Here is a 13,822-nt window from a genome sequence, read left to right on the forward strand (position 1 = left end):
ATTCAGAAAAGGGCAACTTCTGCAGGAATGCCAGTGAATGAAGCAGCAGCCTTCCTTTAAACTCGTCAGGCTAGGATAACGGTTCTATTTCAGTCATGTGCAAAAGGAAGCAGCGGTTTGATCAGCCTCACTGTTTTTCTCAATTTTGAGGCAGAAGTCTGGGAGCCGAAGGTTGTAGAAGAGGTGAGCCCTTCCTCCCTGTGCTAAGCAAGCTGCTCCCCAGGATGGTATGGATTTCATCGCTCAGCCCTCTGAGTGGGTGATGGGTCTCTGCTGACTTTTTCTTGGAGACTCCCATGGCTACCATTTTTCTGTCAGCTCAAATGCTATGAGACAGAGCTTCCTAAAAAAATACATTCCCTTCGTTTTAACCAGAAGACTGCCATGGAATTGACCATATTCATTCTGTGCAGGAATTAGTAGATAAATCTGTTAATTTTCTTACACAGAAAAAAACCTGGTAATTTGAACTATAATTTGCCCAAAAACGTGCATTTGGTTTTACTGGCACATAGGAATGTGCTGTCTTCCCTCTCTTTTGGGGCCTGGGGTATAAAGGGGCTCTCTAGAAGGTGACAGCTTGAGAGAGAGCTCAGGAAGGGGACCACAAAGTAGTTGATGGTCACTACAGCATTGTTTTTACCACTCAGGTAAACAGACAGGAATATTATGGTGCTGGCAACCATGCAGGACACTGAGGTGATGGGAACTCACCTATAGAGGTCCCTCAGGAAGCCTACAGAACTGCTGTGCTGGGAGGGATCCAGTTCTTACCTTCCAACTGTTTTTAGCACCTGTGTGTCTCCTTCATGAACTGCATTGAAGTTGTTTATGATAAGAATCTTTCTTTTTTTTTTTCTTCTAAAGCTGTGGAGACTGACTAGCATGAATCCTACACTTACTGCTTTTCTTCTTTTAAAAACTAAACAGATGGCCTATGAATTATAAAAAGGAGGATCCACTTTTGTTTTCAGTACATGGTCATGGAGCTCGGTGAGGGAGGTCAATGCTCCCAGCAGTCTGCAGACTGGCAGGAAAGGTTATATGATCATGTTTAATGAGAAAAGCTGGAACACAAGAAGAACAATAGATAACAATAGCAAAGCTGGTAATCTGGGTTTTGCTGTCAGAATTGGTGGCCCAAAGGAATAAAAAGGAAACATCTTCCAGGTGGATGAGGAAGATGCTGGAGGGCTTTGCAGCGGTGATGTCAGTATTGTGAGGCCAGGTAAGAAGAGTTGTATACAAGCAGAGAATATCGGAACCCAAATGAACCTGGCAGACTGCAGACAGCACACTTTCCACATGTAAAGGAAGTAAGCCCATGAGTCTGAAAGTGGGTCTTTTAATAATTTGTCTTTTCTGAAAGGTTTCCAAACCATTCATTTTCCAGGGGAGTCGATTTCCAGTGGATTCCATTTCTGTAGGAGGTAGTACTGGTCATACGGGGAACAGGAAGAGGGAAAAGAAAGAATCACTCCATAGTACAAAGAAAAAAAAATCGTCTTATATTTTCACACTGAAACTAAGATTTGTAATTCCCTGTTTCAAGGGACTAGTTACAAACTGGGCCTACTCTCTCGACTGGAAATGTGAAGAAGGATTTAGCTTTGCCAGAGTTCAGAAAGCAGTTTCCTTTGTTCTGGTGGCAAGGCATTTGTAATCCCCAGGCCACCTGGAGCTGGCTCTGAACCAGAAACTGAACCAGCTTAGAATCCAGTACAAAACCACATGGAAAATCAAGGGAGTCTAACAGGTCTCAAAACAAAAGCAAGTAAAATTGTGAGTTTGGCTTGACTTCGAAGCAAGGACAAGAGGGAAAAAGGGAGGATATAAAGAAATGGATAAGAAGGACAAGTGAAATTCAAGTGTCAATCCCTAAATTATTTCATCTTGTTTTGGATTCAAGACAATTAATCAGCCCTAAGGCTGAATTCAAATTAGAGGAAATATTCACAACTTTGGAAAAACTTTTTTGGCATATGTGAGTGAGGGTGGTTTGCTGAGAGAGTCAAGTAAAACAATTTTGTCTCTAGTATGCACAGAACTGTCCTCCCCATTTATCGATTTTCTTATAAAGAGGAAGGAGGCAGCAAAGTGTTTTTTATCTACTAGATAAAAAAAATCCCTAAATTTGAATTGCATATTTATAAAAGAGGATTTGCAATTTTTTTTTTCTTGCAGGTTCATTTTTCATAAAGTGTTGGGGCTTTTATTACCTTTTAAGACTTTGGTCTTAGAACTAAGGCTATGGTGGTAGATCCAAAAGCTGGGAAGTGTATTTATCAAAGCATTGCTCAGGGAACAGCACAGCTCAGACTTAGATCTCTCCCAATGTCCCTGAACACTCTGGCTGTTTTAATGACATTCTCAGTGGTTCACTGAAATACTGATTGCAGGACTGTATAGGTCAGCCCTTACATTCATCTTTGCTCATTCTGAGTTAAAGCAACAACAGCAAAAACTACACCACCAACTGTCTTTGTCCATCTGAATGTCCACAGCAATTCATGCACTACCAGATCCACTACCAGCTGCTATGAGAATGTGCTATGTTTTCAGCTTTCAGACTTAATTGAGCATTTGATTGTTTTCCTCTCTCTTCATGAGAATTTTATAAATTTATTCCTGTCTAAATTTTACTCTTCACATAATGGTTACCATGCAGTCTCATTGGTATCTGAGCTTGTTTCGCTCAGATCAATGAGGTCATGGTTTGGTGATCTGCTTAAAGAAAAATGAGTTATTTATTATCATTATTTTTTTTCAGATCACACATATGTAGCATCTTTCCTAAAAAGAAATGGATTGTTTCTTACTCTTCCAAGGTTTCATTCAAGTGCTAACTTATTTCTCCTTGACTACCACTGCTACATGTTTGGGGTCGTTGTCTGGAAAAGATCAAATTCCCACTTATGGTGTAAATCACTCTCAGACGTTACAAATCACAGATCCTTCAAAGTTTTTGGATTTTTTCTTCTTCTCAATTTGTCAAGTGATGGAGCAATGCCTGAAGAGGAACAACTCAACAGACGGCTGACACTGCTGTGGTTGCTCCCTGAACCACAGGCCAAGAAGTGCAGTGATTCTGTGGCTTATGTGCGTGGTACCTGGCCTTGGCACAACTCCAGACATTCCCATCTTGTATTTGCTTGCTCGTTGCTGTTACAACTGTAATTCTAGCACCAACTCCTATGCATGATAAGGAGAAATCCTAATCTCATGTTACCTCTCCCTTATGTCTGACTGGTTTTCAAGATCCTACTAGTAAAAGAAATTATCATCATGAAAGTATGATCTCAGAAAATGAAGTGCTAAAACAGTACAATGTTACAAACCCAATGTTCTTGCATTATCTGTGCTTCCTTTGATCCTCCAACAGAGACCTGCATTGTGAATCCAGATAGAGGTACCATTCAAGACCCCATGTCCTTCAAGTAGAAAAAAGTATTTGTGCTGAGCTAACCCATCGCTCTAAGAATTTTTATTCTTTGTGTGCTTCTCTTCTCCTAAGATTCAATTGCTACACAAGACTCACTAGAAACAAGATGACAATTTGAGCTTGACTAAAACATACTAGATGTCCCAGAGGCCCATGTTTTACGATGAAGAAAGGCTAGATCATTACTACTCAGAAAAAAAAAAACTGAGCAAAGTCACTGAAAGGTAATTTTAAAAGGCTCACATTAATGACAGCTTGAAAAACAGATATCCAAGGATGTCTCCTCAAGTTAACCATCAGGAATATAGTTCTCACCAGAGAGACTTAAAAGCAAGACCTGTACTCCTCACTGTGAGTTTAGCCCTGCTTAGGGAATTTTCAGGCTTCCCAGATACTGGAACAGAGAAGAAAAGATATTCAGATCTGGCAGCTGGGTAGAGTTTCTTAGTTAGATGTCTCTCACCAAAGCTTAGATCTAAGTTTAAATTAAAGTTGGACTTAAGCTAACATCCTTATTAAGAAGGAAACGTGACACAAAAATGTCAGGATGTGCCTAGTATATTCAGTGATACAGCCCGTAACAGCAAGGTCATGATTTGAAAATTCAGGGATAATCTCTAGTATCATGTTTCTTAAGTCTCTCTGAGAATAGTAAGTGACAGCCAGCCTGATTTGCACATGCTTATGGGTCAGGAGGAGCTATTTCTTTTCTGGTTATCTTCACACACACACGCACTGGTCCTGCTGACCACTGTGTCATGACAGAAGCAATCGAAAACCAAACAAGTCAGCAGTCAGTCATTCCAACAGGCACTACTCAGGCATAGAGGGAAAATCTCCTAGCATTTATGTTGAATCACACAGGTCAACAGCGTTCCTTGGTTTTGGTTTGGTTTTTTTAGTCTTCAGAAATGTTAATTAGAAATGAATATATGAAAACATAATACAGAACATAGCAGAAATGCAGAAGCCAAAAGAACACCAAGTTATCTCAGTGTACCACACCTAAGTTCATGAACTATCTGGTCTCTATCAGCTTCAGCACATCCTGTTCCAGCAGAAGAAATCCTATAATAGGCTGGGTTTGCTCTCAGGGAAAATTTTTTCCTTGTCCTCAAGAATTACAAGGCAGCAAGTTGCCCTGAAGTTTGCTACTGCAAATGACTAAGCCCTTTTCATTTATTTCCTAATAATTTTATATTAGAACTCTGGATATTACTGTTAAATTATACTGTCTTACTGAAAAGCCCCATTACTGATGACATAAATCTGAGGCACAGAGACAACTGCTCCCAGGAAAGTATTAAGAAATCCCCAATAATTTTGTTTTTGCAATACCATGTTTCTGAGAGCACTGAACACTTTCTCCTTTATTTCTTACAACCCACACAGTGGGTGAATTAGTGTATCTACTCCTCTATGCTTTTTTTATTAGACATCTAGCACACAAAATGAAAGTTGCATTCAGTAGACCCATCAGACTTGTCTGTATTAGTAAGCCTCACTGATTTTGTTGCCTCCGGGAACAAAACCTGTGGAGTACATCCTTCTTCGTGCATGTAAGTCCTATTTGTAGATGCAATGGGGAAAGGCAAGCCCCCCACAGTTTGCATACGGGCAATTGAGCATGTAAACCAGTGGATCAGTTATTATCTCATAGGGTAAACAAAGAATGCTATCATGAAGAATCATGAAGTGAACGTCCTTATGCCAATTGGCAATGACAGCTGTTTGAGTTCTGCAGCTGGGTCCTCCTGGCTGTGTCTTCCCTTACGTGTCTGCCAGAAGAGAAGAACTTATCCTCCAGGATCACTTACCAAATACCAGTTTAAGTCCCTACAGTTCTGTCACCTTGTGCTTCAGGGATGATGGATTTCCTCAGGATACCTTCCTTTTGTTTCTCCAGTCACAGGACACATACAACATTGTGTACTGACATGTTGTAGTTACAGGTGGCTTGATGTGGGTTTCACAGGAGTGGTACCTGGGTAAGCACATTCTCCTCCATTGTTGTTTGGAGAACAGAAGGGAAACGAAAACTCCCTGACCTGTTGGAGAGGAGATAGCTGAGGAGGGCTGAACGTCTCGGCAAAAGGTCTCCTGCATGCCGAGTTGCCTGCATGAGGAAGCTGTCACTCCACTTCACATCCTTTCTCTCCAATAGGCAAGGTTTGAAGCCCACCAGGGAAGGCACATCTTCCACAAGCAACCAGTGACAGTGAGCTGAAACGTTACTGATGCACTGCAGCACATGAAGCTTTCACTACGACAATCTGTTGGGACTAGAAGGTAGTTCCAGTCATTTTAAAGGTACCCGAAGCTGGGATTTTACTATTAGCAAAACTGAAGGATACATAATATTCTTAACTCTTGTGCATGCTGCTGCAACAGGGGAGTCACCAGATGCTCTCCAACCACAGAGCAACATGGGCAAGCCCTGACTGTTCCTGCAGCTTCTTATCAACAGTAAACACTGGCTTTCAGAAAGAGAGGAGGGGTATTTTCTCTTTTCAAGCTTTAGACAAGGAGGGTGAGTGAGCAGAAATACATATATCACCATGGAAAAGAAACAAATCTTTGTTTTTCTGTAGGTGTGTCAAAAGAACAGATAGAATGGTTTTCTCTCAATAAAGACAATGTCATCAAAATGATTTGCGGGAGCACCATCAGTTTTTACACAATTTTAGATAGAAAAGTAGAAGTATTCTGATTCTACTTTCCCCTGCATTTTGATAATGCCAAAACATTATATCTCAGTAAGTTAAATTTTATTTTATCATGAATCATGCTGACTTTATATTGTATCTGCTCTAACACTGTATTCAAGTATTGAATACCATACATCACAGGGATTTTGTTTATACAGAAACAGTCACTTCTAATGTGGGAAATGTCACCTGCTTTTAATGCATGACATTTAATGTTAGTGTCACACGGAGGCTGGGAAGACTATGCCATGCTGAATCCGTGCACTTGCTTAGTCTAAGTGTGAAATTTAGCTGGCTTCTACAGACGTGCCTGGGACGGTACAGCCATGAAAGCTGATCAGGTACCAGTGTGCAAGTCTGAGGCAACTATGAGATCTGGAATCCATCAGCTACTTAGATGTGCTCCTCTTAGACATCTTTGGATCTTTCCAGAGTAAGTCTATGGGGAAAAAAAAGCACTTGCCAGTGAAACATATGGAAGGAGGTATTCTATGATTGAACTGGAATTACAACACTTCATTCAAAGGGATTTGAGATACAAAATCACCTTTGTCGTGAACAGTTGAGCACTCAAAAAAGCCAAAGCACCTGAAAAATGAAACATTCTGTAATGATAAGATATTGCCACCAACAAAATGAATGATTGTATTAACACGTGTATTGTAAGAACTAGGGGAGATGGCTGCAGAGAAAGCGACCTTACCCCTACACATTTTCACAAATGATTTAGTCCAACTTCCCTGTTTGGTCTCTGTTTGGACCTGAACAAACTCTTCTTTCCCTTTGCTTGGAACGCAGACTTTCAGTGCTCAGAAAAGTGGTGCAACTTTTCCTGGGATGATGGGTGCATACTGCAGTCCAGGTTGTAGGCACAGGAAACAAGTTCTTCAGCTGCACCTAACACCCACTGAAGTGGGAGCACTGACAGCCCCTCCAGGCTGACTAAATCTGATTTTGATTTGCTGGTCATGCGCTCCACAGACATTCAGAAGCCGGAAGGCTTAAAATCTACTATCAGTCTATTTTATTACTGCTCAGAAAGTAACATCTCGATACTTCACCAATGGCTCGGCAAAGGCTTGATTCTTCTGTTCATGTCCATAGCAAGGCTGCTCTCCATTAAGAACTGTGCAGATAGGGACAAAGTAAGGGAAAAAGGATACGCAGGTTTCCTGACTTGATTTGTTGGCAGTTCTCTGGCATCAAACGCTGGTATTAAAGAGGCTTATTGCCTCATAGGCATTCAAGGCCCTCACTCCCTTGTTATTCTGCATCCTGTACAAAAATGAAGGCTTAGCTCTGTCAGCCAGTCCGGCGACTACAGACCTCCACCTCCTGCTTTCCCTGCACCCCCTCAAGGCCCAGACTTTCTACCCTCCTGATTCACATCTTGCAAACTGACTTATTTTATTTCACCAACAGTTAATTAACAGCAAATATGCACTAATGTTTTACTCTTACTGATCCTGTTCATAAAGCATTTATTCAGTACTTCAGTTTATTTTGGAGCTGGTCCCAGTTAGAAGAAAGGGCTCCAGGAGTAGTCCCTTGCTGAGGGCAAAGGTGCAGCTAAACTGTGCTGAGATTTCTTCCCTAGTTCATCTTCTCTTCTTTTAACAGGTTAAGAAGATCTACGTAGGTACAGTTCTTTTTCCCTCTTTAAAAAACAGAGGCTTTTAACACAGAAAAATAAGTGTATTTGTTCAGAGAGCAAAAGCAGTATATGATCTGGCAAATGACTGTCTTACATACTGAGAACTTTAGGGTCACCCTATGCATTTAGAGATGTTTTGGTTTCCATGTTTGGTTTTGGTGCTCTCATCTCTGAATCCTTCAGCAAAGATGCTTCGATCCAGAGTGCTGATGTGAAAATCCCAGAACACCAAACCTCTGCAACAGAAATGCTGACAGCTTTATCTGAAAGTAGCACTGGTGGGTTCTGGAAGATTAATGGCACATCCATGGCCTGTACTGCAAAGAGACCTCCAGAACACAGCATTTCCACATTGGGCAAAGTCACAAAACAAACATCCCAGCATTTATCTGGGAACTGTAATGAAACACACATCTATCCATTAGTTAGGATCCCTTTTGGATGTCATTGGATCTTGCTTTAGTAATATCCCTGATCTGGCACAGAAAAGGCACCTGAGAACAAAGCAGATCCGTGGAATTCACCTGGATTAGCTAAACCAGCTCAATTCTGTGCTCTTAAAAGTCCCTGCAGAATCGGGACCCTTTAATATGTTACAGCCATGCTTAACACTAGAGAAAAATACCATACTTTGGTTTGCATCTGAGTGTCAGCTCAATGTCAAAATGTATTGTCGGAAGAGAGAAGTAACTTTTAATGCAACAATAATTTCCTCCTATTATACACCCCCCCACCTGCCTATGGAACAATGTCTAATTGGTTAATAAAGGGGAGGCAATATTTAAATTATGGTATCAGACCTCTTCAGCCTGGAGAAGCAATCTCTTTCATTAAGGCTGTTCTAATATTCCTTAATTTTATTCAGAATTGCAGTTTCATTTAGAAAACAGACATTATGATTATTGAAATGACAATTCTGTATAAGAAAGAATTCACTGACACATTTAATTTTTACTCATCTCCAAATCACTGTCATATCAGCCTATCCTTCACCTGGTCATACCACCCTTTTCAAGCAGCTTCCAAAAAATTCTTTCCAATTGCCTCAAAGATACTCATGTCTTGATCCTCCAAGCACCCGTGAGCAACCACAATATGCAGCTTCTTGAAAAATAGGGGGTTTTTTTTAGAATTGTGAAGAACCTTTTCAACAAATAGGAAATTCAGTGAAATGTGCAGTTATCATTTTCCTCATGCAGTTTGCTTATTTGTCACTTTGTTTAGACGGGGAAAAAAGTAACGAGTTGGGGGAGAGTGAATTAGCACAGCTCTCTCTTTTGCCTGTGACATCCTTTATGCACAACTTGCTAAAACCCCTTGGTTTTCAATTCCCTTCTGTCAGAGAAGCTACTCCCAGCTCAAGCGTGTCCTTCCTTTCAAGCCATAAAAATCTTCTGGGACAGGGACCTCTTGTCCCCACTTAGCCTTAGCACCGCAGCCAAGTGTCTCACTCTCTTGAGCCCTTTTGCACAGACAAGCAGGAATTTCAGACAGAACGGTTCTAAGGCAAGAGACCTGAAGTGGTTGAACGCAGCACATCCTGGCTGCCGGGACACGCAAACGTGGGTTTTCACCCTTTGGGCAGCACAGGGAATTGCACCAGGGCTCCCACGTCCTTGGTGAGTGGCTAGAAAGACATCAATTTAAATTTGAATCGCTTCTGATTTTCTCTTAGAGAACCTAAATGAAAACTTCTTTGTTGAGAAAAAACTTCAAGTGTTTTATGTTTATCTTGAATCAAAAGCTTTTTCCTCCCCAATTTTTTTCATTCAGCTACCAAACCAAACGACTCAGTTATGCATACAACCCTAAACCCAGCGTTGCACACTGATAGACACATTCATCTCTTCATTTCCACTGCACTGAGTTCTCCCTACCAGTCTCTATGCATTCAGTCTACAAAAGAAGGCATTTGTAACAGAAATTGTTAATATTTCTGGAAAATAAAATCATATTCTAGAATTACCGCTCTCATTTGTGACCTCTTAATTCTCGCAAAGCAGGTGATCCTGGTTAATGGCTAAAACGCAAACATCTGCTTATCCCCCTCCAAAAAAATGGATTAATAAAGCTGAAATTACACAGTTAATGGTGTGGATAGTCTACCACAAAAGTGTGATCATATTTCAGAAAATTACATCTACCCAATTTTAATGAAATTAAAATAAATTACTATTGCTATTTCCTCAGCTATTTTAAGCCATCTATGTTTTCATAAACAAGGATACATTACCAAAGTTTTGGAAGGAAAAATTAATTCAGTAAAGGAAGAAATATACCCTTTTATATGTGGCCACTATATATAATATTCTGCACTCTGACATAAATCTGGAAAAGGCAAAAATATCTGTGAATATATAGAAAGTTCTAGCCAAAGTCAGAAAACTGCATAACTGACAAGGACGATTTTATTGCTGTATAATGCCTTCCAAGAAGCATGCCATATAGTTTTTATCTGAAAATGAGAAGAATGCATGAATTATTTAAGAACTTGCCCATTTTTCGTTACCAAATCTACTTTGTCATGTAAATGAGCAAGGAGTTTTGAAATTTCCCAGGAAAAAGTATGTCCCAGAACTTGATCCAAGATCAATTCTTCATTGTTCACGTAGAATTCGCATTAAAATTTCCAAAGTACAGTGACTTCTTATGAAAAAAGTATAGCTCCCTTGAAACATGTAAAACACTATCTTCCCATAACATTTCAAAATCACGGAGTTCACATTACACCAAACTGTGACAGAGCAGCTAATAAAAGAATAATTAACTCCAACACAGACTTAATAGTGAGTTTGGCAGATGCATCTGATATTTAAACTGGACGTTGGTCCCCAGTACAAACCACCGTGTACCACCGCACAACCTTTGATTTTAGTAGCATTCTTCAGGATCAAAATGGACTGAGGCAGCTGAGACTTAGCAGAGATGGAGAGAGTGCACATTCTGGGCTCTAAACAGTGCTGTTATTTTGCTGCAAATATTTGATATTAAATTTGTCAACCTTGTGTATAATTTCATATTCTCTGAAACTAAATAGTTTAAAACCAAATCATATAAAGTATCTGTAAACTCCTTTTAATTCAAAACTGGATCATTTAAGGAATATTTATTCATTCATTCTTAAAGAGTCCTCCTTTTTTATATTCTCATTTTAGGCAGCTGACATCAACATCCACAAGATGGAAATCACAAGCTCCAACACATGCTTAATTTAAGGCTCATCCAACAGTTCCAAAACACTTCTGAGACATGCATTTCAGTGCCTTACCAAACGAGGTCTGCTTCAATTTATGACAAATCATAACTGTATATTAAAATAAACATTTCTTCAAAACCAGACAGAACTGTAACTCCCCATGGTCTAACCCTATCAGAATAATTCAAACTGCGTCTAACTCTTGAACAACTCAGAGGATTTGAAAAAGAGCATTACTTAACCAGAATACTTCATGATTTACAAAGTATCCAGTTCTGAAGGTTTATGGCAAATTGAGAATTTGCAAATGTTGGACTTAAAAAAAAAAAAGTAATTAAGTGAAAGCACATGTTTAATTATAGCTATTGGAAGAGGTAAATATAATTACTAGGGAAACTAATTTTGTGACATATATAATTACGAGAATAAAAATAAGGAGTATGTATTCACTGGAAGAATATCTCAATCCTGAGAGCTAAATTGAAACATTTTTTTAAACCATGACAATCTATACATTCTTAGTTAGACTTTAATACGATACCCACCTTAGAACACATGTGTAGAAACCACTGTCTTGCGACTCAACCGAGTGAAACCATATTGAATCTTCATCCTTGCTCATCCTAACTTCAGAAAATATAATGGGTTCTTCTAAATCTCCTTTGTTTTTGTACCACATAAGCCTAAGACCTGTGCTTTGGGCCATGCTATAATTAGTTCTGATATAGCTGTAGAAAAGGGCACATTTCACTCGGACTGGTTCACCTGCCAAAGCCATGTATGTCTTGAGATCCACTGACCAGTCAATGCAACCATCAACTGAAAGCAAAACAATAATAAAGAAATATTAGATACAGATATATTTTTTAAAGATAGTGAAAGGCAGCTTGTGAAATGCAATGCAATTAATTAAACAAGAAGAATCTTTGTTTCATAGGAATGTGAAAAACCTGAAGCAATTAAAGGGGTTTATACACCTTTTTTAGTTACATGAAAATGTGAATGTGCAGGTAGGCAATAAATAGAGCACGTTGGGCCTGCTCGATTCCATTTCTTTAGAACATCATTACTTTCATCCCCAAACCACACTATTAATAAATAAACCAAGTGTTTTCACCTTAACTACTTGCCCCTTTAAACCACTTTTGAATTCTTTAATTCCTTGTTGGAGGAAAATGTACACTGGCATCTGATCCCAATCTTATCCCTTAAAACTTTTGCATCCAACTCTGCTGACTGTGTTATATAAAAAAAAAATAACAGATGTGACATTTATCATTTTCTTTTCAAGGCAGTTCCACATAGTTTGTTTTTTTTTTTTCCTACAGCCTACTCAAACTGTAGAGCTATGTATTACATACAACAGGATACAATTACAACATGCTACCTATGCAATCAAGCTTAATACAGGAATTGGACAAATATGAAAAGGGATTTTTGATGTTCTGTTCAGCAAAAACTTCTGAAACCATTTTCTTGATACTTCACTTTAAAAATGAACATCAGCCAGTTTAATAAAAGACTACTTCTCCCTACAGTTTTTTCTCTCGTTATTTTACATTATCTTAGTTACAATATAATCCTAGAACATGCATACGTTATCAACACGTAACTCCCCCCTCACATATCAGAGACCTTTTAATTTAATTTTTTTAATGCTGGAAAAACTGTAAGCCTGGAAGTTGACCAAGAATATAACCAAAGAACAAGACTGCAAAGGCAGATCATGAATAGGCAAATACACTACCTAGACTTGATGAAATGTGTAGGGTTTGGAATTTACTGATTATATCCAGCTACATGTAGGTGGAACACCTTTACCTTTGATGTAGCTACCTCAAATTCAACCAAGTAAGGTTCAAGTTGCCTCTTCTGCGTTTACAGTATCAATTCTCAAACTCTAAGTGTTAGATATTCTCGTACACTCTTCGTTTCAGATACATCTTCAATAGCATTCACTCATTAAGTGATTTTTTTATTTGCTTCTTAAACAAATGTAGTGAGCCAAAATTTCTACATGTGGTGGAATATCAGATCTAGTCCTTTTTTTTTTAGTGGCTTTTACTGCCTTTTAATTATGTCTATCATTTTTGCAGGCTTCTCTTGAATCCTTCAAAACTAACCATGATAAATGGAAGGTTTTAATTTTCCCGTGGCAGTAAATCAGCTTTAATTGTACTATGACCACATGAACCGTGCAACCGAACCATGTTTTAAACCTGTTGACGCTGACCACTTTCATACATTTCTAATACATGAACTTCCATGTAATAGCTTGTCATAAAACAAACTTTAACTTGTAAAACAAACTAACATAGGCTCAAGAGGGAAGGGAAACCCATTACTCAAAACTATACTTTTAATGTATCCACTGACAAGAGGGAGATTGTACAAGACCTTCACCCCAAGTGGTGCAGACCAGGCTACCTGCTCCTGCCCCCCACCCCGCAGCAGATGCAAACGCAGCAGCTGGTTGTGCCAACTGACTTCTTATTTCAACAAAAAAAGCCTCAAAACCAAAACATTCACCTGATATACACAGTTTCAGCTAACTTTGATTTTCATTTCCATTCTCATTTTGCTGAAAACATCCTGCTGATTTAAACTAAAATTCATTGCTTCTTACTTTTAACGGCTACTATTAATGACATAAAATGAAAGGCCGGTAGCGATTTACTGACTTTCCTTTTCTTCACTGCCACAGCATCACTTCTTCCTCTGTGTTCTCCCTCTTACAGCTTAGTGCCACATGGAACAGGACAAGTTTGGATAATCGTTACTTGAAAATCATGTACTGAAGTATTTGTTCTCTGTGCATCCCC

At 39.1% G+C, this 13,822-nt stretch overlaps 1 protein-coding gene across 4 annotated transcripts in view; it reads right to left on the reverse strand.

Annotated features, from left to right (window-relative positions):
• Window positions 1-13,822, reverse strand: part of IL1RAPL2 (interleukin 1 receptor accessory protein like 2) — a 396,885-nt gene that overhangs the window by 183,403 nt on the left and 199,660 nt on the right. For all 4 annotated transcript variants that reach the window (XM_054840037.1, XM_054840038.1, XM_054840040.1 and 1 more), the window contains one exon: window positions 11,546-11,819. In XM_054840037.1, the coding sequence (XP_054696012.1) occupies window positions 11,546-11,819 (274 nt within the window). The remainder of the gene's footprint in view (window positions 1-11,545; window positions 11,820-13,822) is intronic.

The sequence above is a fragment of the Grus americana genome, chromosome 12 (assembly GCF_028858705.1).
Source record: "Grus americana isolate bGruAme1 chromosome 12, bGruAme1.mat, whole genome shotgun sequence".
NCBI classification, from domain to species: Eukaryota; Metazoa; Chordata; class Aves; order Gruiformes; family Gruidae; genus Grus; species Grus americana.